Source organism: Macaca thibetana, chromosome X, assembly GCF_024542745.1.
Source record: "Macaca thibetana thibetana isolate TM-01 chromosome X, ASM2454274v1, whole genome shotgun sequence".
Lineage (NCBI taxonomy): Eukaryota > Metazoa > Chordata > Mammalia > Primates > Cercopithecidae > Macaca > Macaca thibetana.
In genome coordinates this window covers 103,833,186-103,857,313 of record NC_065598.1, presented here as the reverse complement: position 1 = coordinate 103,857,313, position 24,128 = coordinate 103,833,186, and the positions used below count along the sequence as shown (strand labels likewise).

Sequence of the window (24,128 nt, the reverse complement as noted above, 5' to 3'; positions counted from 1 at the left end):
TTTTGGTCTCAAAACTCCATTTTTGCTGTCATGTAGACAATTTCAACACGAGTGGGTTAGTCATCACTTCATGATAACCTAAGTCTTTGCACTAAAGGGCACAGCAACTAAGCTAGAGAGTGAGCAAACAAGCATTCCTAAAATTGTCAACATTAGAACAACATAGACTAGGGACAGTAGGGCTGTGGCTTTTAATGATATCCCAGCTGTGAGTTGGGCCCGTTGGCATCCACAAGAGATGTGTGTTTATCAAATGTTTTCAGTTCAAAGCAGTTGGGAGCAGAGATTTTCACTTTACAATTTATGTTTAGCTTTCCCCATGGAGTCAATCCCAAATCTCTAGTTCCCTGCCTGGAGACTTGTAAATGAGCACATGAGATTTATATCCTCAAAGTGAACACATACCACTCACCAAATGGAAACTTTTCCTTTGAAACTGGATTCTGAGGAACATTGTTTTGGCTTTTCTGGAATACAACAGATCCTCCTGTTCCATGTGCTCAGTCCCTTGAGGCAATACAGAACTATGGTTTCCTCCCTCAAAGAGGTATACACTCTTGGAGGGTTGGCACACACATATGTAAAATCATTAGCTATAAGAATAAAGGGCAATGTGCCAGAAATTCTGTGGTTCTGAGAACTGAGAGGAGGTAGAGCTCAGTCCTGTGGTTTACCCTTGCTGACTTGACTGAGAGAAGATTGTTTATTGAGCTCCTACTTAGTAAACCTAGTCTCACTTATTTTAACCATAACCCAATGGAATAGGCATTATTCACTTTTAATGCTGGCAATGACTCTATAAGGTAGGTATTATTCATCACCATTTGACAGTTAAGGGATCTGAGGCTCAAGTTGGAGAAGGGAAACAGTGGGATTGGAGCCACAAGTCTAACTGGCTCAAAACATGCCTTGTCTACCCATTTCTTGGCATCAGCTGGGTGAAAAGGCGCTGATAGATCTGAGTCAGAGGTCAGAGATTTATTTCCAGAGAATTCAGCTAAGGTAGGAAAGTGCAAACAGGTATCCCTGAAATCCTACAGGTAGGAAATATCAGGAGTTCAGGCAAGAAAACTAGAAAAAGATAAGGCCTAAGTAAAAGATGTGGATACCAAAGGTTAAGAATCCAGACAAAGGTTTTGGTGTGAAACAGAAACAAGGGCTCAGGAGTAAGGAAGACTCCTGGTACTTAGCCAGCCTGTCGTTTTGCCTCAATTTATCCCTGTAACCTAGCTGAGAGGTAACCCCTAGCAAGTTTGGCTGGGACATTTTATAATAGTGGCGATCAGGATCCCAGCCAGAGATAGACATTTCACCTGAAGGGTTCAACTGAATAGAGTTGAATGAAGGGTATATTTAACAGATGTGGAAAAGATTAGGGGAAACAACAATGGATGGTGGAACGACTAACTCAAAGCTACCCCTAGACCTGAAAGGGAAAAAAATGGAATGGTAATTATTGGAATCCAGTGAGATCTGGAACCATGAAATAGCTGTTGCCGAACAGGAACTAAGACTATGGAAAAATTTGTCCATTTCCTTGGAATATAGCCAGGGAGGGAGAGCATGGGGGAAATAAATAACCTGTGTCTTTTCTCTTCCTGCTTTGATCTCTCCAGTCTGTGTCTCCCAGTGGCCAAATACAACTGGAAGACAGAGGGAAAGGGAGCCTAGGTGGTACAGTCCATAGAGGCCAGGCTCCCAGGACACAGATCTGAGGGAGATAGAGTGTAGTTCGTCAGGGCAAACAAGAGTAACCATCCCAATTAATAACAAAAAGTTGCAAACTTTAGTAAGCTGTATCAGCTTCCCCAGTGCAACTAAAAATCATCACCTGAGTCTGCAGAGGCACAGATAGCAGCAACTTTGTTGTAAAGACAAGTTATTGAGCATTCCTCTGGACTTAGCATTCCATGAGTCCGGTTGTCTAGACTCACACTTTTGTATTAACAGTGTGTCTAGCTCTTACAACTATAATAACAACGAAAATGAAACAGAATTCTATAGAATATTTCCTCTATAAGAATTTGATTAAAAGTTGTTTCCTCTAATAATTTGAAAAGTTCATTTTTGAACATATAGCATTTTTCCCTCAAATCATCAAATGTATATACTTGGCTTTTAAAGTGTTTGCGTCGGCAGGGGGGAAATCTACCTTTTCTTGACCTGTCTGCATTTCTGATCTTTCTGATCATCTCTTTGCTCCATGCCCAACACACAATTGGCTTTCGATGGATTAAAAAAGATATATTACCTACAAAAGGGTAGACTCTATGTACCAAGGAAGCCCAACTCTAGAAAATCATTGAATTCAGATGAACTGTATGAGAATGATTACTAATTCCCAAGCAAAACAACTGCCTCAGTAGTTAGTACGGAGAAGAGGAAAACATACAGTTTTTGAACTGAAGCAGTAGCCTGATGTGTGCGCATGATGAAATGAGATTGAAAATGTGATTCTTGCAGGACTTGCTTATTTTGGACCAAGCAACTTTCAGGAGAGGGGGTGCTGTGGGAACTGCTTCTGCTCTATTAACCAAAATCCAGCATCATTTCCCGTGCAGAGCTTCCAATACTGAATGTCATGCCAGGCTGCTCAGGGTCTGTCTGGCCTGAGGAATCCTAAGGCCTGGCATGATTCCGTGTTCATATCACTTCAGCTGCCAGACAGCTAAGCCCAATTTTAGCACATCTTTGTATACAAGAAAGGTAAAGTTGCAAGACCTTGTGTATCCCATCTGTTCATGCTTGATCCCTTTGGTTTCAGTTTGGTCCCTATTAAAGCATTCATCCTTTTGGGAGGGACAACATTGAACTGTGATTAGACACATATGCTTGAGTATAAAGGAAAGACGTGCAAACATACATGATGGATCTAAGGGAGTGATCAAGGAGCCAGAGTTTAATAGCATGCTTGGCTTTTCTCGCTGTGGAGCCATTTAGAGTAGCTGACAGTCCTGTGGCTAACTTGATCCCTTCTTTTCTCTTTGAACAGGGCCATCCTGGACAGCCGGGCCCCAGAGGCCCACCTGGTCTGGATGGCTGTAATGGAACTCAAGGAGCTGTCGGATTTCCAGGCCCTGATGGCTATCCTGGGCTTCTCGGACCACCTGTATGCTGCCAGATATTTGCATTTTATTTCAAATGGCTTTGCTTGTCTCTAAGTGTGCCCTTTTTCTGCCTCTCTGGAAACCTCATTAAGATTTTGTGGGGCAGCCACTACAGACCCTTGTCAAATGTAGGAGTTAATACTGGCAGCACCACAACAGTAAAAGTCTAAAGAAGAATACCAGTTGCATTGGGGTGTGCACATGCTACACTGCTTAGGGTTGCCTTTTTTTTAATGCAGCTTGTGAAGTTGGCAAGATTGTTAAAAGGCTGTAGTAAATTTCATGGCAAAATAACACACTTGGGCTATTTAACATGGTCCCACATCAGACAATATTAAGGAATGTTTGGAAGACTTATATGGGATCACGGAAGCACTAACCAAAACCTGAAGGGCTTGCTAGCTTGGTCTATACCAGTGGTTTTTAACCAGGGGTGATTTTTGCCACTCAGGGGACATTTGGCAATTGCTATTGATATTTTGAGGCCTCACAACTGGTGGTGTGCTACTGGCACAAGACAGCCCCCTCCTCAACATCTAGGAATCATTTGGTTCAAAGTGTCAATAATGCTGAGGTTGAGAAACCCTACTCTATAGTAACAGAGTTTGTGGCTACACTCACACATCATAACCCTTGGTTATGGTATTGATAAGGTATTTATTGGATCCCAGTGTCACCACTTTTATTTAATTCCATTCATCCAGATAGGGCTCAGATATTTTGATCTAAGGGATCTCTAGTAAATACAATGCCCTTCCTGACTGATTTTACAAGTGGCTGGAAAGAGAAAAATAACACATTTCAGACCCATTCTCAACCTCCCTTGAAATAATCTAAATTCATGAGGGCACTGATCTGAGATATTTAACTAGAAATCACACCATTCATTAGATATGTTTTATAGATACGTGAATTAATTGACACTTCATTAGAAGAGCAGCACCACCACCTTCAGTGACCAGGTTGGGGTATGGGTATATGTGTGAGAAAATGAGATAGATGGACAAAGCACAAGCCCCAGATTGGCATATAGGACTTTGACACCTAAAAACTAAACCAGTATGCCGGGGGGTAGGGAGGTAAGGAAAGATGTATTGCTAACATAGGATGAGTTAAGTGAGTCGCAAATTTCTCCAAAGATTGCCATGGCAACCAGGTATAGAATAAAACATTTCCATGAAAATCCAGCAAAGCAAGGACATGCTGCCCCCTAGAGGGAGAAAATAAATGTTGAGGTAATGAATACCCTCTGACAAAGGACAAAGGTAAAAACCTAGTCCTGTCTCTAAACTTAACCTCAAACCTAAATAGGAACTTGGACATGTATTTTACTAAGCTGAGACATATCCTTTGCTGAATACCAAACAGATCATTCAGTAGGCTTTTTTGAAGCTTCTTTCAGGGGAGTAGTGGCCACAAGAATAAGGTGAAACAGGCAGTGTTAGGAAAAAAAACCGATTTCTGCTTCTGGGATTATGTTATTGTTTTATGATACCAATAATCCTTGTGCTGAAGGAATCAATCATTCAATAAATGCTTCAGTCCACAAAGCTTAGCCCTACCCCAAATACAAATCCTGACTTCCCTTAGGTGTAGGGACATTGATTATCCCCAGGTGTACAAACTCTAGCAGATATTAGCCAGCATCTGCACTAAGACAGCAAAAAATCTAGTTGAAAGATTGGAATTGTGTACTTTGAACCGTTTTTCATGTTAGCAGTAAGATACACCAGCCTCTTAGACAGGCTTTGAATCTGAAGTTGTGTGGTAGAAGTACAGGCTGAAGGTATTTTTGTAGATATCTTTTAGACCGGAGGTCTACAAACTGGCCCACATGGCCTTTGGCTTGTGGCCTGCTTTTTAAAAAAATAAAATAAAATAAAAAGAAAGAAAGAAAGAAGAAGAAGAGTGTAAAACAGAGTTTAGATGTGACCCAAAAAGCCTAAATTATTTACTATCTGGTTCTTTCCATGAAATTTTACTAACCTCTGTCCTAGACAAAGGTTCTGTCAGTGACCTATACCTGTGAGGGGTGAAGCAGTGAACTCTCCATTATATGAGTTAACTGTGGTTGTTCAGATCAGTACTCTGAATAGATGTAAAGGATCTGACTTTAACACATTTCAGACCCATTCAAACCCCTTCCCTTTACAGACTTCTGGCTTGGGGATTGGGAGGGCATACAGCTCTGAATCAGAGCACCTGGTCAAGGAACGTGTTTTGCCCCTTAGTACAGCCAATTTTGCCATAGAAAAAGTGACATGGTTTTAGGCTCTTGCTGTCCCATCCTTTATCTGATCAGATAATGCAATTAAAAAGACTATAAGTGTGTGTATTTCTTCAATTTTTTAAACTATTTTACTCAGGGGCTTCCTGGTCAGAAAGGATCAAAAGGTGACCCTGTCCTTGCTCCAGGTAGTTTCAAAGGAATGAAGGTAAGAGCCTGCAAGGCAGGTAGCTGAGTAGGCTATAAGCTGGGTTCCCCAGCATTGGGCCCCACCTCCAATGAAAACATTTCCAGAACTAGCATCTGTGTCTCTATTTAAGGAGCAGACCAAGATGGATTTAAAAGGATCTGGAGCTTTTTGTGGTGGAAACATTGACATAAATGTTTGCAACTATACTGTCAAAGAGATTTGCTCTGCAGGATCTAGACCAAAAATAGGAGACAGATCAGCAAACAAACAGTTTGCATGGGTATCATTTTATTTCACAAACCAAGACATTTCCTGCAGGCAGATACCTTTTGTCTACTGTAGAATCCTTGTCTGTATACCTTGGTTTGAAGCCATGTATATCTCTGCCCATCTCAACATGGCCATTAGCCAAAGATCCTGGTTCTGCCCTTCTCTGTTGCTTCACACCAACCCATCACCCTAGCTGGGCACCTGGATGTCTGCAAAAATTGCCCATCAGCCCTGCAGCTGGCTGGATACTTTCATCTCTTTCCAGAATTGACAAGAACCTTCTGTGTTCTTGTGACTGTATTGCCTGATATCCTGTGGGTCCTAAGTAAACCCTGGCTTCAAATGTTTGGCCCTATTCCTTTGCAGAGCAGGACAGGAGTCCATCATTTCCCTGGTAGCAAACGAAAATTTATGTGCCCAACATCTGAGGAGAAGATGCACCAAGCTCACTCAGCTAATTGATGGCACCTTTCTGTCTTCCATTAGTGCATAGAGCCTGGAACATTGGCAATCACTTTGGAAGGCAGTGATGGGGGTGGGTGGCTGGAGAGCCAGACAAGATTTAGGGTATGGGCTTCTAACTATAGATGCCATAGTAGAAGATGGAATGTTTGAGTTGCAAAGGACCTCATGATTGTCAGACTTGTATTGGTATCGCTCATTTTACAGATAGAAGAACTGAGGTGTACTGAGGCTATGTGACTTGCTCAAAGCCAGTTCACCAAAGAGCTAAAACTCAGGCAGTGCTCTTTCCATGCAACAGAGAGCTGATTTTTTACTGTAAGCCAAGTGGAGTAAGACTAGCAGGTGTCAAAATTTGGTCATTGTCTTAGAAAACATTGATTAAATGGTTTTGCCAAAAATCAGAGACCTTGGATCCAGTGGAACACAACAATTTTCACAAGATGGTTATATTACCGATTCATGCAGTAACTAAAGATGCAGCAAAGTAATTAAAACGTAATCAGAGACTGTATGCTCTGTTGATTTTCCCTTGAAATGCCTGATTTGCATTGTATACACATGGGCACAGAATCTTTGGGGATGAAGGCACACGGGAAGGTAGCTTTGCTTTCCTCCAAAAGGAGTAGGAAAATCACCAGCCCACAGAAGTAGTCTCTAATTGTTAAGTTCCTAGCACAGGTGAAAATTAATTAATCCAAGTAAAATGTGAAATCCTGTTCAGCCAAGGCTATAATATGTGTCTTCTACAGTCCAGATTTTCCTTACAGAAAAAAGTAAACAATCTAAACAGTCCAGTATGTCCAATTCATACATTATTTAAAACACAAGACTTTGACAGAGGAGGCCCAAGGTTCAGAGATGTGTTTTTGTCCCTATGAATGTTAGGTTAATTATCTGAAATATTGCAGGCTTAATTTATTGAACTCTTCAGTGTCCTGCCTTTATTTCTCAGGGGGATCCTGGGCTGCCTGGACTGGATGGAATCACTGTAAGTTATTATTTATGTGTTGAGCTCTCAGTGTTGACTATCACTAATGGTGCATTTTAATTCTCCTCTATGATGTTCTAAGGTCTTTGTAGACCTCAAGGAAAATCTAGACAGTTGAAATAGAATGGGTCACAGGCATTTTCCAAATGAGAAAGCACTGAGAGGATGAATTGTACACTGTCAAGTTGCATGACAAGCAGGCTTTCAGACTTTAGGCCAGAGACTTATGTATTCACTGGGATGTACCTTCCCCTAGTATTTTGCCTTTCATTCAGGAAGCATTTACTAAATGTTTTCTGTGTGTCGAGTGCTGTGGATAAATCAAAAGAAGTAGAGCACATTGCTTTAAAAGGTATTCTACACAGAAATTCCTTCTAGGGACTCTTGATAATAGTGAGTCTGTGTAAGGCTGTGAGTTATGTTAATAAGAGCTTTATTTTTCTTTAAGATTCCACATTGCCATCACTTTTTTTTTTTAAACAACTTAAGAAAAAAAATGCTTCTTTCCTTCTTTTTTCTTTCCCTTTCCTGTATTCACTGTTTCTTTCTTCAGTCCTCTCTTTTTTCAGTCCTCAACTGATATTGAGCACCTAACTATTAACAAAGTGCTATGAGTAATCTCTGAGACAATGTAGACACAGTCCCTGCCCCCAAGGGTGGGAAAAACTAGTAGGAATGTGGCATAAGAATTCCACAGCAACTTAGAGGAAGAGATGCCATTCACTTAAGGATATGTCATGTGAGTCTTTATGTCTAAGAGACAGAAGGTAGCTTGCGAGAAGTGTGAATGGTGTTTAGCTGGCAGTGGAAGGAGACTTTCTAAATAGAGAGTTACAGAGTTTCGTGGGAAAAAAAGTAGGCAAAAAAAAAATGGGATGTGTGCAAGCACACACAAAAACAGAGATGAATAAGGACCAAGGCCATACATATTCCCTAGGGCAAAACAATTGGCTTACACAGTGTATTCATTACATTTACAGAACAACCTCCACTGTACTTGCTGCATAGCTTCTCTTAGGTACTTGTTTTCCTGTCCACAAAGGTGCAATGTTTGTCCACATACACAGGCATGATATACAAACTGCTTCAATTTGGGGAGAGGGCGTTTGGTGGCTGAATAAGGTATTTGTGATCAGCAAGGTGATCACAGATGGCTAGTTATTTTCAAAACAATGTTCAGACTGTCATTTATTTCTGGAGGCCCTTTGAACTCCTCCTTTCTCTTCCTCCTGTCTGAGTTCCAACCTCTGTTACCCTCTCCACCCCTTATCCAGGCCCATGTCAACTTATTCCTGCTCCACCATTGGGAATGGACCCTTGCATTTCACCAGATCATTTTTCTCTTGCGATTTCACTGTCTTATGTTTAACATTGTTGTTATTTGATCCAAAAATTTTCTAAGTTCCCTTATGATTTTTTCTTTGACCCATGGAATATTTAAAAGTGTGTTGCTTCATGTCCAAATATTTAGTAGCTTTCCAGATATCTTTCTATTATTGATTTCTAGTTTTATTTTATTGCAATTAGAGTGAACACTTTGTGTTATTTAAGTTCTTTTAAATTTGTCAAGGTTTGTTTTATGGTCCAGCATATGGTCTATCTTGGTGAATGTTCCATATGCTCTTGAACAGAATATGTATTCAGCTGTTGTTGGGTATAATGATCTTAAAATTATCCATCAGGTCAAGGTAATGGATAATATTGTTTGGATCTTCTATGTCCTGACTGATATTTTTGTCTAGTGTTTCTGTTCATTATGGAAGGAGGGATGTTAAGATGTCCAACTGTAACTGCAGATTTGACTGTTTCTACTTGAAGTTCTGTTAGTTTTTGCTTCATGTATTTTGAAGCTCTGCTATTATGTGCATAGGCATCTAAGATTGTTATGTCTTCTTGATAAATTGACTAATTTTATCATTTTGAAACATGCTTCTTTATCTCTGGTAATATTATTTGTCTCAAAGCCTACTTTACCTGATATTAATATAACTCTTTTGCTTTTTTAAAAAAGTGTTTGTTTTATTATAACATTCTAATAGGAAAAATTTCAAATATACAGCAAAGAAGAGTGAATTTTGCAATGAACATGCATACCATTAATATTTTACTATACATCATCCCTTGGTATCCATGGGAAATTGGATTCAGGACCTCTCGTAGATACCCAAATCCATGAATGCACAAATCCCTTATATAAAATGGTGTCATGTTTGCCTATAACCTATACACATCCTCCCCTATACTTTTAATCATCTCTAAATCACTTATAATACCTAATACAATGTAAATGGTATATAAAAAGTTGTTATACTGTATTGTTTAGGGAATTGTGACAAAAAAGAGTTTGCATGTGTTCCATACAGATGCAACCATCCTTTTTTAAAAAAAAAAATATTTTCAATCAATAGTTGGTTGAATCCACAGATGTGGAACCCACAGATACAGAGGGCCAACTGTACTTGCTTTATCCTTCTATCCATCTATCCATCCCTCTATCTGTCCATCAATCCATCCTATTTTTTAATTTTTATTTTAAGTTCACAGGACATGTAGGTTTGTTACATAGGTAAACGTGTGCCATGGTGGTTTGCTGAACCTATCAACCTGTCACCTAGGTTTTAATGCCAGCATGCATTAGCTATTTTTCCTGATGCTGTCCCTCCCCCTACCCCACCCCCCGACAGGCCTCAGTGTGTGTTGTTCCCCTCCCTGTGTCCATGAGTTCTCATTGTTCAGCTCCCACTTATAAATGAGAACATGTGGTGTTTAATCCATCCTATTTTTAATGAATTTCAAAGTAAATGGTAGACAAGAGTTCACTTACTCCTAAATCCTATAGCATGCCTATCTTTAATTAGACTTCAATATTTGTTTGCAGTTTTTTCTCTTTATACAAAATTTACATACAGTGAAACACGTAAATCTTAGGTGCATGTTTGCTGAGTTTTGACAAATGCATACTTGTATGCAATCCAAACCTCTATTCAGGTATAGAAAATTACTATCAACTCAGAAAGTTCCCTCCTGCTCATTCTCTGTCAATCTCTGTCCCAATTCACTCCAAAGGCAACCACAATCCTGATTTTTCTCTATTATGCCAGTCCTAGAACTTCAGGTAAAGGGAATAATATAACCTCTAGCCTTTTGGGTCTGGCTTCTTTCACTTAACACAGTGATTTTGAGATTCATCCACATTGTTTCATATATCAGTAATTTGCTACTTTTTATTGTAGGCATTTATTCCACTGTTTGAATCTATCAGAGTTTATCCTTGTATCATTGGACAACTGGAACATTTCCAATTTTTGACTATTATGAATAAAGTTGCTATGAACATTCTTGTACAGTTCTCGTGGACATACATATTTTCCTTTTTCTTGGAAAACTGCCTTGCTTTTTGAACTTGGTAAAAACTTGCCTCTCTAGGGCCCACAAGGAGCACCCGGATCTCCTGGAGCTGTAGGACCTGCAGGACCACCAGGATTACAAGTAAGATCAATTTAAGCTTAGTGTGTGATCACAGTATTCACATGACTGTTTTCCCTATCATACTATGGATTCAATGTAAGCCTGTGTAATTTAGTTCCTCCTGGTGATCAAGGGCAACCTCCATTCTTGGAGGGTTAAAGTAAAGCGTGCTCTTGCCAGGAGCTATTGGAGTTATTTATCAGAGTCTCTCTGACCATCCAATCTGTGTTTCTAAAGCCTCCCACCGTAGCTCAACCCGAAGTATAGCCCAGGGATGGCAGATCCCTGACACATTTATTGCCACCTTCCATTTCCTCACTCATGACAAATATTGCAATTAATCATATTACCATCACTATCACCCACCCTGAACACTGAAGAAGCTTCAGATTCCTTCCTAACACTGCATCTTGGGCAGCTCTACCTACCTACCTATTTTTCTGACACAAAACCTGTTTATCATCACTGGTAGAGGAAGAGCATAGCCAGTCATCTATGTGGTTCTAGGAAAGCTGTGTCCCCAGATTGTTCTCTCCAGTGCAAGAAATCCCACTACTCAGTACTTTGGCTTAGTTTCACCAAAGGTCATCATTTTAAAATTTCTGGCCTGTTGGGAGGAATGACACATGAAGTCTTCACTACCTTAGCATTAATGGGATTACCAGGTCAATTTGGGGGATTTCAAAGTAGATAACAGAGAACCACAGGAAAGACAGTTATAATCTACTATGCCAAAGCAGGAAAGAGGACTAAGTTACTGGGGAGTGGCTCTCAACAATTCTTTTGACAGAAACTAACAAGTGCTAACTCTTTTCTTTCTTATTTTTCTGATTTTTTAAAAAATCTAGGGTCCTCCAGGGCCTCCTGGTCCTCCTGGTCCTGATGTAAGTATACTTTGTCTTGGGGAATTTTGCTTCCTACTCCTAAGTACTCTGGATTTCCCAGAGAGATACTGGTTTGGTTAACCCTACTTTCTGGTAAAAAAGATTGCATTCCAATTTAAGTTCCCAGAGCTTATTTAGTAATTGATTTTGTTTTTCCTCCCTGTATCCCTATTCCCTAGGGGAATATGGGGCTAGGTTTTCAAGGAGAGAAAGGAGTCAAGGTAAATAGCTTTTAAAAAATACAATCTGCATTCCATATGCTGCAAGAAATGTGTCTGATTACACACATGTGCCTGCTTGTGTAAGAGGATTTGTTTTTTCGCCTTGGGAAATGAGCATTTGGATCCTCTGGTGGGATCTCTTGAGGGCTGCATGTATACATGCCACACATGGGCTATTGTGGTCCTTTTCCCTTCAAGATATTGTTATTCCCCTGCTTCCTACCTGTGAAAGGTATATGTCTTACAAACATATTCCCTTGAAATAGATTCTTTCTCTTCCTTCCATCTGGGTCTTTCCTTGGTGTTTTGTGTATTCTGTTGCCTTCTCTTTCCTTGTCTCTGATTCCCCTCTTCTCTCTACCCTTTCTCCTCCTCACCGTCCTCCACTTCCTCCTCCTTTTCCTTTTCGTCCTTCTCTCTCTCTCTGTCTCTCTCTCTCTCCTCTATCTCTCTTCTTTAACTTCTCTTTCACCATTCTCTTTTATTTCCCTCCTTCTCTCATTTCTCTCTTTACAAATTGCATTGTGATTTCAGAGCCTCAAGCGAGGCTGAGAACTTGCCATTCCCACCCTTCTCTCACAATTGTACTGCTTTCTGAAGGAACAACTCTTGCCTCCAATGTTCTAACGTGGACGTCATTGCCTCTGCTTGTGCTCTTCGCAAGGATTAGAACACTTAGAGTCGGGTCATTGTTGCCAAGAGGTAGTCATTCACCTTGTTCTGATTCCTTTTTTACTCTCTTCTAAACATCCTTTCATACCAACCATGAACTTAAAGTTTCCTTCTATCCATCTTGCTCTTCCCTCTGCAGTGCTGGTATGAAATTCATTGGTCAGGCTTATAATTCTTCTCACCCTTTGGCAATGAGAGTTTTGTTTCCTCATTGGCATGAGGGTGAAGAGGCCAAAGTAAGAGACAGTTTATTTGTGAGTTACATCCAGAGGACAACCCCTCCCTCTAGAAAAATGGTCGGTGTAATTTTCACTTTGCTTAATGTTCCATTTGATCTTACAGGGGGATGTTGGCCTCCCTGGCCCAGCAGGACCTCCACCATCTACTGGAGAGCTGGAATTCATGGGATTCCCCAAAGGGAAGAAAGGATCCAAGGTAGTGAACATTTGAGAATAGGAAAAATTAATAAACTTTTTCCTATAATTATAAGAACTTTAATAACCAGACAATACTGGAAGAATAGAGGGTTCTGGGTAATGGATTTTTGTTTAGAAGTGAGAGTAAAAAGGCTTCTTTGTTTTGACCCTTATGAAAAGCTTTCTTAAAAGACGGAGTATGTTTCTTGGTGTGTAGGTAGGAGTGTACCTGGACATCTGAGTATTCATTTAAGCGCTATTTTCTCTGTTTTAGTGCTGCAGATTCAATTTTTGATATACTGAATAACTTAAACATTAAATAGTTGTGTTTTTCCTCCTAACTCCCAACCCTCTCAATACTTATGGTGTCCCCAAAGTACTGTGACAGAACACATAGGGTATGAATGGTTGCTCTTAAATTATCTTTTTAAAGAAGTTATTTGCTCTTAAAACTTGACCCTGAAAATAGGATATACTGTCACCAAGTGGTGACAAGAGATGCCCTAATTTACCTGATTTGAACTACCAAGGCTTACGCTATAGACTTGTTTAACTGAAATATTTTATGATCTGTATTTTTATGTGAGTCACTGTATACTACCTACATGGTTGTAATTGAATGGTTGTGTACTGTTAAGGTGTGCAGAGATCTTCCAGTAACTTGCATTTCCTGCCAGGGTTCCTTTAAGCTTTGTGATTCTGTTCCCATGGCCAAGGGGCCTAGGCAGGGAAATGTGTTTAGTCTCCTTTCTTTAAATTTGTCTTTGTGGAAGCAACAACTCCAAGCCCCTCCGGGTTTTATAGGAACTAGTTGTTGATTTGGGAATGGTCTGGCAGCATGAAAGAGATTGTCTGCTTCCTCAATCATTCCCAAAACTTAAGGAGCTTTTCCATGGCACGTATAGATAAATTCACATATCAAAGAATGACAGATCAAATTGTTATGTGTCTCTATCCAAATTGTAATCGTTACCCTTTTCCCAAGACTATGGATTTCTCTGCTGCCTATAATTTTCTATAGGAAATTGTACTGAATAGCTTCTTCCACTAGAAAGAAAACAGACAATCATCCTTTCTGTCTCCCAATTAGCCTCAGTATTTGACATTCTGTTTTAGACAGTTATGGTCCATAATCCTTCTCTCGCAGCAAAGAGCTCCATGAACTAAGACATCCTGGTACAGCTACTAGTTAGGGAGCCTGGGGAATCTGCACCACTCTCTGCTGCCCTAATCTTGATACCTCATTGGTTCCCCACTCCTCAGTCCACGTACTTGCAGAGAGCCATCCTCCTGTGTGTTCACTGCTTCCTGATGCTACTTACTAACCTTTGGCTGATTTTCCAGGGTGAACCAGGGCCTAAGGGTTTTCCAGGCATAAGTGGCCCTCCAGGCTTCCCGGTAAGTCTCTCTATTTGATCAACATATATTCAAGGGTCTGATTGGACAAAAGCTGTAGCAATAGCAGGCTAACAGAAAGACCTCTTCCCATGGATATTGTAGAGAATGCCACCATCTTTATTATTAGAAGGCATTTAAGGAGATGTTCTTGTTTCTTAAACACATGGAGACGTAAGCATGGTTCTCCATGAGGCTGTGTAACTTAGAGGTTATTAGCTCAAGCTCTATAGTTAAAACAGACCTAGGCCTGACTTCTGATTTTGCCAGTTTCTAACTATGTGAACCTGGACAAGTTTCTTAACTTTTCTGAGCCTCAGTTTCCTAACCTACAAAAAAGGGGAGAATGTTAGGGTGGTTATGAGGATTAAATGAGATAATATGCATGAAAAGGGCTTACTACATGTCTAGCACTTATTATTCAGTTAATGGTAGCTAATCTTAGTAATCCTACCTTCACTTTCATATCTGCCTTTCTAGCTTAGATTCTTACACTCATCAGTTACCTTTAGAGGGTCCCTATGTGCCAGGCATTCTGCTGGACTTGGAGGTTACAACGGTAACTAAGTAAAAGTCCCTGTCCTTGAGATTACATTCTAATGGAGGAGTGAGGGAAAAAACAAACAAGAAACCAGCAAACAGATAAATCTATAACAAGTTCATATACTGGCGATATATAAAAGATGAAAGAAGGGTAAAGTGATGAAGTGTGGATGGGGAACAGGGTGGTCTACTTGGGACAGAGCAGTCAAGAAGGGCCTTTCTGAGGAAGTGATGTATGAGGTAAGGCCTGCATATTATGAGGGAGCACGTCTTGTGAAGATCAGAAAGAGGGTTTAAGGCTGAGGGAACCGTAAGTGCGAAGACCTTGAGGTTAAGAAAGCCTCAGTACTTTTGAGGAACAGTAAGAAGGTGAGTAAGTGGAACAGAGTAAGCAAGGCCAATAATTCCAGACAGAGAAGTCAGAACCAGATCTTCGCTACCTTCATAGGTCAATGCAGTTTTTTATTTTTAATGTAATGGGAAGCCATTCAAAGGCTCTGACTTGTATTTTTAAGATCACTGTGGCTGTGGGAGAAAGGGGAGAGGGAATGGGAAGGGTGGAAGAGCAAACACAGAGGGTATGGCAGTAGTCCAGGCAAGAGATAGTGGTGGTGACTTGGACTATAGTGACAGCAATGGACTTGGAAATAAGTGGATAGATTCAAAATGTAAAAATGTTCAAACTTGTTATTAGGGAACATTTCAAACATTTACAAAAGCAGAGAGAATGTCATAATGATCCCTCGTGTACCCATCACAGAGTTTCAATAATTAGCAACTTATGGCCAATCCAAAGCAAATAATAGACATATCATTTCATCACAAATACCTCTGAATATTTAAAAGGTAAGGGCTTTTTAAGACATAGTGACAGTATCATCATCAGTAATTTGTGATCAGCGATTAATATCAGTTAACAAGGCAGAATTCAAATTTTTGATTGTCTTATAGGTGTATATATTTTTTTACAGTTGCCTTGTTTGAATGAAAAGCCAGACAAGAACAATGCATTACATTTGTTTAATGTGTCTTTTAAATCACAAGATATGTTTTGAAAGAGCTGACAAGATTTTCATGGATTGGGAATAGAGATCAGTTGGAAAATAGATGAATCAAAGATGACTAGGCCTGCCTGTCCTTGCTGGGCCAATGGGGATAGATGATTCCATTCCCTCCCTACAGTACTTTGAAATAGTTTGGGTCTCTCTGGGTGGCCAGAAAGCAGAGCCAGTGGAGCCAGTGGCACAGGTTCCTTCCATGATGATTCTTATTACTCCATAGAAATAAAGGGGGCATGGAGAATCATCTGTTCAATGCACTTGATTTTAATCACCTCTGTATCTAATGAACCGGAAAGGAAGAGAACCCTAGTGTTGGAGACAGAACACCCAAACTTTAGACCCAGCCCCTGCTCTGGGACTTTGGCAAGTCACTGAACCTCTCTTTATATCTGTAATTTGACAATGGTCATATTTATATTTTTTATTGGTAGAAAATATTTCTACATATTTATAGGGTGCGTGTGATATTTTGTTACATGCACAGACTGTGTAATGGTGAAGTCAGGGTATTTAGGATATCCATGACCACAACATTTATCATTTCTATGTGTTGGGGACATTTTAAATCTCTCTTCTGGCTACTTTGAAATATACAGTACATTGTTGTTAACTATAGTCCCCCTACTCCACTATCGAACACTAGAACTTATTCATTCTGTCTAACTGTATGTTTGCACTCATTAACCAACCTCTCTCCATCTCTCCCCCCACCCCACTCTCACAACCTTCCCAGCCTCTGGTATCATTCATTTTACTTTCTACCTCCATGAGATAAACTTTTTTAGTTTCCACATATGAGTGAGAACATGCATATATCTACTCTTTTAAGACACAACTAATAATGTATGCAAAGTTTCTTTAAAAAATATAAGGCTGTCCTGTTCAATAAGATAACCACCAGCCATGTGTGGCTACTGAGCCCTTGAAATGTGGCTGATCTGAAATCAGATGTACTGTAAGTGTAAATTACACACCAGATCTCAAAAACAGAGTATGAAAAGAAATCTAGAATATCTCAATAAGATTTTTTACTTTGATGTTAAAATGACAATATTTATTATATATTTGTTTAAGTAAAATATATCATTTAAATGAATCTCTGTTTACTTTACTTTTTTAATGTGGCTACTAGGAAAATGAAAATAACATAGTAGGTCACATTATATTTCTATTGGACAGTACAGATATAAAGTACTTTGCAAGTGAGTTTGGGAATAAGGTTTTCACCTTTGTAGAGCATTTCACATAGATTCTAGCCACCTGGCATTGTCCCTGTGAGGTAAGCAAGGTGAGCCAGGCTTATCTCCCTTATACTGATGAGGAAACTACAGCCTCAACGGGTGAAGAGATTTGTCCAGAATCACGCAGCTAGTTATTAGCAGAGCTGAGATTGAAATTCAGCTTTCTTGAATTCTAGCCAATTTGATGGCTTTTTCCCCATACCATACTGCCCCCTACAGTCCAGTTTGTTCTAATCCCAGGCGTAGTGGGTTTTTTGTCTCTAAATCTCTACAAAGGATTTTATGATCTCCTCCGGTGTTATTGGCTTCACTGGCTCACACTGCCTCCCTCCCCTTCCCTTCCACATCCGAACCCAGAGTATTTCCCCTGCTGCAATTTCAACCCATTCCCTTTAGTCCTGTAAAAGAAAAAGACTGACGACAATGCAGGATGATAAATTGCAGTACCATTTCAAGCTCAGTATTTCCAGTGTTTCAGAGTGTGGGCTGAAAAATAGAAACCCCAGTTGATTGTAAAGACATCAAAGCTGGAAAATAACCCCTTTACATAGAACAGCATGTTTTCATAGGGTGGGAATTAAGAAACCAGAATTCTCAGCCCACTTTGGCACAGATTCAAAGTGTGACCTTGGCCAAATCAGGTAACTCCTTCACAGTCCTAATATCTCTATCTGTTTAATGGGAACATTCATAGGTAATTTATACGAATGCCTTATGACAGAAAAGTTATGAGGAGAAATGTGGTAATGTATTTGTGATACTCTGGACCTTTCAGAGGAAATGTGCTTCTCAAATCCAAAGCCTTCACATCAGCTTTCAATTATCCACACTTACTGAGAAACAAGGCAGCACTGAAGACAGAAATCTCTATGGAATCCAAAATGTTCCTTTTAACTATTTGTTTTCTTCCTATATGAGTCCAAATCTTTGTAAGAGACCAAGTGCCCAACCTGAGAGATTTGCCCCTCACCTTCTTTCTCTTGGCCCCTCTGCAGTGACCAAACATCCCTGATTTTCTGGCTCAGTCCTCACCTCACACATTTTATCCCATTGTCTCGAGCAACACGCTCACACTTGTAGGCCACAGGTCTTTCCATGGAGGTCGTCAGAGAGAATTGTATATCCATGTGCCCTCTGTCCAAGGGACTAGCAAACACAGGGGAAGGCAAAAATGGAACAGATGAGGGGAGGGATAAGAGAAGAAACTGGCAAATCCTGAGGTAACTATTGAGTAGGAGTAACTACTAGGTAGGTGGGGTTCTTCAATTGAGCCTCCTCAGAACCGAAAAGTATCAGGAATCCGGAGCCCAGGAGAGCAGGCCTGGAAACAGTTAAGCTAGCTCCAGTGAGGCTTTCCAGGCCATGGGTAAGTAGGAGTGTGGGAGCAGCATTTGCAAGATTACTCATGAGGAGGACTGACTGTGACGGGGCCAGTCCCAGGGCATCTTGCTAGAACAGCTTGTTCGGCAGCATCCCTGTACAGTGCCTCCCTATTCTTGGAGACAAGTTGAACCTACAGCACAGCCAGTGTCTTGCCAAGCTATTTATCTTTTGTTGGCTCTAACCCCTACACACAAATTTGTCTTTGTTTTCCTTTTTACATTTTTTAAACATACTTATTTTTGTTCACACTATAGCACAAGCTCTCAGGCCCTCTGAGAAAGCAAGACTCTTCTGCTTTCTGGAGAAGTAGTACAAGGCCCCCTTATATTTATAACTGAGGGCAAGACAGATGGGGGCACAAGATGGTTCCTGAACATTCTTTCCTTCACCCTTTGCAACAGTTTTGTTCTCTAGGTCATTATTCCATTCAGTTCAACAAGTATTTACTGGACCACCTTGTATGTGTTCAGACTGTAGTAATGGGCCTTGGAGAAAGATAAAAGAGAGTGTAATATAGGCCTCATGCTTACAAAACTTTCATATGCAACCAATCTTTGCACTTTAAGAGTTTGGGGCAGCACGGGCCGCCACAGATTTCATGGACAGGTGAGAGAAGGCCTCTTGAAGTGTTTGACCTCAGAAGCCGACAGACATTCCACCAAGTCGCAGCATGCCTTGGTTTGATGCAGAAAAACTAATATTTTAAATAAGTTTGCATTCAGTTTAACCCACGAGCCTTTCACATTAGAAGTTTAATGTAGCATGAAGGCTGAGCTATTTGATGCACAGTTATATAAATGCAGAAAAGAGAACAGGTAAGTACGGGACCAAAGCCTGCTTTGAATTGGATCCTACACACACACACACTCTCCTCCCAATAAAAAGACAATGAAAACAACCCACATTAAAAAAACAAAAACATGACTAGCCAAAAGGAAACAAAAATGAAAAACCCTGGGCCCAGAAAGCCAAGGGGTGCTCAACCAGCTTTCAGTACTCATGGGAGCGCATTGAGTATGTATGTAAAAGGAAGAAAAAGCTACAAATGGGATTTGAGCAGGTGAGCCAGGTCACATTAAAGGGACAACAGATGTTCCACAACATTTAGTGTCTTTCCTTCATTGCCTCCTTTACTTTCACAATAAGCCAAAATGTTGTTTGCTAAATCTGTGCTCCAAAAAGTACAATTTTGAACAACAGCACAGTGGCCTCATTTAAGTTTTCTGTGAAAAACTTTGTCCACTTTAGTAATGAAACTCTTCTGTATCTTGGGGGCCCAGACATTTGCCTTGGACCCAGAGGGGAGGAAGTTCTTTCTTACTCACTCTGCTTCTTGGAGTTCCTGCTTTTCCCTAGAGAATCTCCAAGTCATATTCATGGCTACAAATCCTCACCTCCGATGAGCAGGGAAAGAGGGATTGGAGACCATCTCACAGTCCCCTTTGGACTATCTCTAGGGCCAGGCAAGAGCCCTATAGTCCCAGTACAGGAGCTGTAGGGTTTCAGACCATGCCTAGATAGAAATGCTTCTTCCCACTGAAAACAATGTTGTGCTCATTATGTCACCAAAGGGGAAAAGCTCTTGCTCTTCCCCCTAGTATCAACCCCCAAGAATTTGCATAATCCTCCATTTGTAGGTCAAATAATCAAGTTCCTAAATGATAGGAGGCAGCCTGTTCTAATGGAAAGGTTCCCGGAATGAAAAACACAAGATCTGGCTTTCTCATTCAATTTTAACTCATCCAGATATTGGTTTCCTCATCTGTAAAATCAGCAAGGTTAGATATTTAATCATTTCTATGCTGTTAGCCTATGATACTATAAATACATGGAACAGTGTTGTAGGTGGGGTGGAGGCATTACTTCTAGAACCAAAGGGGGACCTTGAATGAATGGTCCAATTCATATTCAGAACTTACGTGCTTCTCAGGCAGTGACAAGAGACAGCATGGTGAGCCTCCCTAAGGGGAGAATGGAGCTTAATTAAAATAGCCCCCTTGTTTGGATGAAGCCAGGAGACCAATGAGAAAACAAACATTATAACTTGTGGTTTCTTTTTTCATTTAGGGCCTTGGAACTACCGGAGAAAAGGGAGAAAAGGGAATCCCTGGTTTGCCAGGACCTAGGGTACGAACCTGGAATATTACTTGCCTGGATCTGTCAAGTCACCTTGTCCATTTTCTTTCCTGTTTGCTTCTTCATGTTTTGCAACTTAATTGCCACCTAAGCTTCTCGTTTCTCCTCAACCCAATGGCAGGTTCCTAAGACCTCCTTCTCTCTTAGCCCCATTCCCTTGATTGAATCACTCTCTTGAAAAGGAAAGAGGCACCCTCTACTCTAGGTGGCTCCTCAGGCTATTTATCTCCTTGCTGTCATGTATCATTGTCTTCTAGGCTAAAGAATGATATGAGTGTTGCCTTGCTTTCATTCCATTCTATTCTGAGGGAATTGAGCACAGAAGTGGCACAGGAATGGAAGAAAGAGGGCCAAGTGCAACCTTTATAGGACAGAAACAAGCCTGGAAAGTTCTAGAACATAGTGAGTGATGTTTGGAGTCAACAGTTTCCAATAATAATCTCATTTGAAATGGAAAAATAACTATTAGCCTCTCTGATTCCTAGCTTCGGGCACTTCGGTCTTGAGCTAGATGCAGCGGGCCAAGCTTAGCCTCAAAGAAGTAACATTTTAGAGAATTGCGTTGTTAAGTTGACTATGAAGTTTATTAAGTAAGAGTCCTTTAAGTATTTAGCCATATTTATCCATTACCCTGCCATTTCTTTCTCTACTTTTCCCCCTCCCTTGTCTTGAAAATACATATAATCACCAACAAAGAATGCATTTGAGGTGGAAGACGAGGCCCTCCCATAATCTATTTAAAGATCTCCTGACTTGGAACGAATGCAGACTAAGTATAATACCACCCAACCCTTCTATCAAATTCCACCTACTACTTAAACTGTTTCCATTTATTTGGCTCTTAAAAAATGCTCCATGTGGCTATTTAGCCTGATGGATTAGTGCTTAGAAAGAAGTCATTAGGCCAGGCGCGGAGGCTCACATCTGTAATCCCAGCACTTTGGGAGGCCGAGATGGGTGGATGACTTGAGGTCAGGAGTTTGAGACCAGCCTGGCCAACATGGTGAAACCCTGTCTCTACTGAAAATACAAAAATTAGCCAAGCGTGGTGACGCATGCCTATAGTCCCAGCTACTCAGGGGGCTGAGGCAGGAGAATTGCTTGAACCCTGGAGGCGGAGGTTGCAGTGAACCAAGATTGTACCACTGCACTCCAGCCTGGGGAACAGAGTGAGACTCTGTCTCAAAAAAAAAAAAAAAAAGTCATTAAGCCAGGTCTAGGAACATTCGCTTACCTGATTTTAGGAGCTGCTAAATCCTGAACTCAGCTGTACAACTTTGTTATATAAGTCTAGTGGCTTTTTCTAGGTAGCCTATTGATTTTTCTAAGGTGTAACTATTTTCTTTACAGGGTCCCATGGGTTCAGAAGGAGTCCAAGGCCCTCCAGGGCAACAGGTATTTTGGTTAATATCATTAAAGCCTTCGTGTATAAAATCCCAATTAAAAGTCCCCCTTGCTTTACTTAACATGGCCAAAGGGAGACATTACTTATAATGCAAATTGTTCATCTCCCTTTTTTTTGGTATAATCTTAGCCACTGTCCTCTTTTCTTTTCACTCAAGAACATGAGTATCCAGTGTCAAGTTCAGTGCCTTGCCATTCCATGCTGTGGTCATACATCTTTGGCATGCTATCAGGGACTAGCAAGGCCAGCCTGCTTGTATCTGTGTCTAGCCTTGTGGCCCTTGTACCTCCTAATATGTAAATTGGCTACTTACTGCCATATTGTCTTCTGGGAGATTTTACAGCTTCCAGAGTCAGATAGAAGCCACACATACCCTGCAATGTCATCCAAGATCCCTGTGCCATTTGCCCTGACTTAATCCAAAGACCAGACCCTCTTATGCTCTCATACTTTCAACTTAGTGGTAACTATGTTTCTGTCACAGGGCAAGAAAGGGACTCTGGGATTTCCTGGGCTTAATGGATTCCAAGGAATTGAGGTAAAGTTGGGAAGTGAAAAATCCAGGGTTGGTAGGTAGAAGGGTGAATTACCACAAATGTCTGTATATAAGATGAAGTATTTTTAATATTTTGACCTTTTAAGTTTCAATTTTTTCTCAAGAAATGCATGTAACCTACTTTGAATACACAAAGCTGCTAATGAGCATTTCTTAGATACTACTTGATCGGTGGTAAACTAAGGGGCAGGGGCTGGTGACAGCAAGTCCATCCCACAGATGAGGAAAATTTTATTCATATTGCCTAGAATTGCCAACTGTTGGTTTTATTATTGTTTTAAATTCTCTATAGACAATGCATCCCCTTTTTGCCTACACCTGGGGCATATAACTGCCACCATCACACCCTGGATATGCCACTGTATGTGTTTTTGGTACCTAAGTCTGTCTTTGGGGAGTATTAGAACTCCTTCAATTTCCTCTGCCAGACATCATCCACTAACAAGGGTTGTGATGGTAGTAGAGGCCCAGGCCTGTTAAGAGTGGAAAAAAGTTAAAACTCTGTTCTCTCCTTAGCACTACTTAGGTACAGTCAAGGCCCAGAGCAGACTGTCCTTGAGTAGAGTTGCAAAATAAAATTGGGATCCCCTGTCCTTGACAGGTTTGCAACTGAATGTTAGGCCTCTGGCCTGCTTTGTGTCACCTTCATCTTAAATTTATGGGACTTTGAAATTAACCTATGGACTAGTTGACCCTGAAAATCCAGGGTTATAGAAGGAAGAACCTTTCATTTTCCTAGGGATGGGCTTTAATGGCACATAGATCTTGGGTAATAAGGACATGGAAACATTTGTGTTTAATGTACTTAATCTTTGCAGGGTGAAAAGGGTGACATTGGCCTGCCAGGCCCAGATGTTTTCATCGATATAGATGGTGCTGTGATCTCAGGTGCAACTTCTCATTAATTTGAGTAGAAAATAAAGACAGGAAGTTAAATCCTATATCCCCCGTAATTATTAAAGGATACTTAGTTACTCGATTGTTGCTAAACTTGACACACCCAAGAGCCCCTCATGGCTCCTGAACTTGGGTAATAAAGCTAACTCCAATCTCTTGGGCAGAGAAGCCAAGCCCAGCACCCTGTTTTTGTGTTGAGTCCACTAAGCCTAGGATTTGGGTCTGCCTGGGCCTGAATTTGGTGAAAATGGTTCTCCTGGCGATGCTTTGGGAAGGATGGATAACCACCCCCCAGCTGGGCTGACTTCAGTTTGATACTGTGGAATACTCAGGGCCTCATGTAGGTGATTCTATGCATGCTTGAGCTTGACAATTTCATAGGAAGTGGAAAAGTACCTTTGGTTAGGGGAGCAAGTGGCTGAGAGCCCTCAAGAGTATGATGCTTAGAAAATCTGTCTTCATCTCTCCTTGTCCTAGTTATTGTGTGTGCCCAACTCTTCCCTTTACCTTCTCCAAATATTGAGATGCCCAGTATCTCCAGCTACTTCTTGTTTGACCAAAGGCTTCTACTGTAGTTACTCTTCCATGGGTCTTCCCACTTAT

The 24,128-nt window shown here is 40.7% G+C and overlaps 1 protein-coding gene across 4 annotated transcripts in view; it reads left to right on the top strand.

The window, feature by feature from the left end:
- COL4A6 (collagen type IV alpha 6 chain) overlaps positions 1 to 24,128 on the top strand; it is a 415,076-nt gene that overhangs the window by 352,759 nt on the left and 38,189 nt on the right. For all 4 annotated transcript variants that reach the window (XM_050777161.1, XM_050777159.1, XM_050777162.1 and 1 more), the window contains 12 exons: positions 2,993 to 3,109; positions 5,474 to 5,542; positions 7,212 to 7,247; positions 10,674 to 10,736; positions 11,564 to 11,599; positions 11,779 to 11,820; positions 12,835 to 12,927; positions 14,253 to 14,306; positions 20,599 to 20,658; positions 22,018 to 22,062; positions 22,557 to 22,610; positions 23,447 to 23,516. In XM_050777161.1, coding sequence (XP_050633118.1) covers positions 2,993 to 3,109; positions 5,474 to 5,542; positions 7,212 to 7,247; positions 10,674 to 10,736; positions 11,564 to 11,599; positions 11,779 to 11,820; positions 12,835 to 12,927; positions 14,253 to 14,306; positions 20,599 to 20,658; positions 22,018 to 22,062; positions 22,557 to 22,610; positions 23,447 to 23,516 — 739 coding nt within the window. The remainder of the gene's footprint in view (positions 1 to 2,992; positions 3,110 to 5,473; positions 5,543 to 7,211; positions 7,248 to 10,673; positions 10,737 to 11,563; positions 11,600 to 11,778; positions 11,821 to 12,834; positions 12,928 to 14,252; positions 14,307 to 20,598; positions 20,659 to 22,017; positions 22,063 to 22,556; positions 22,611 to 23,446; positions 23,517 to 24,128) is intronic.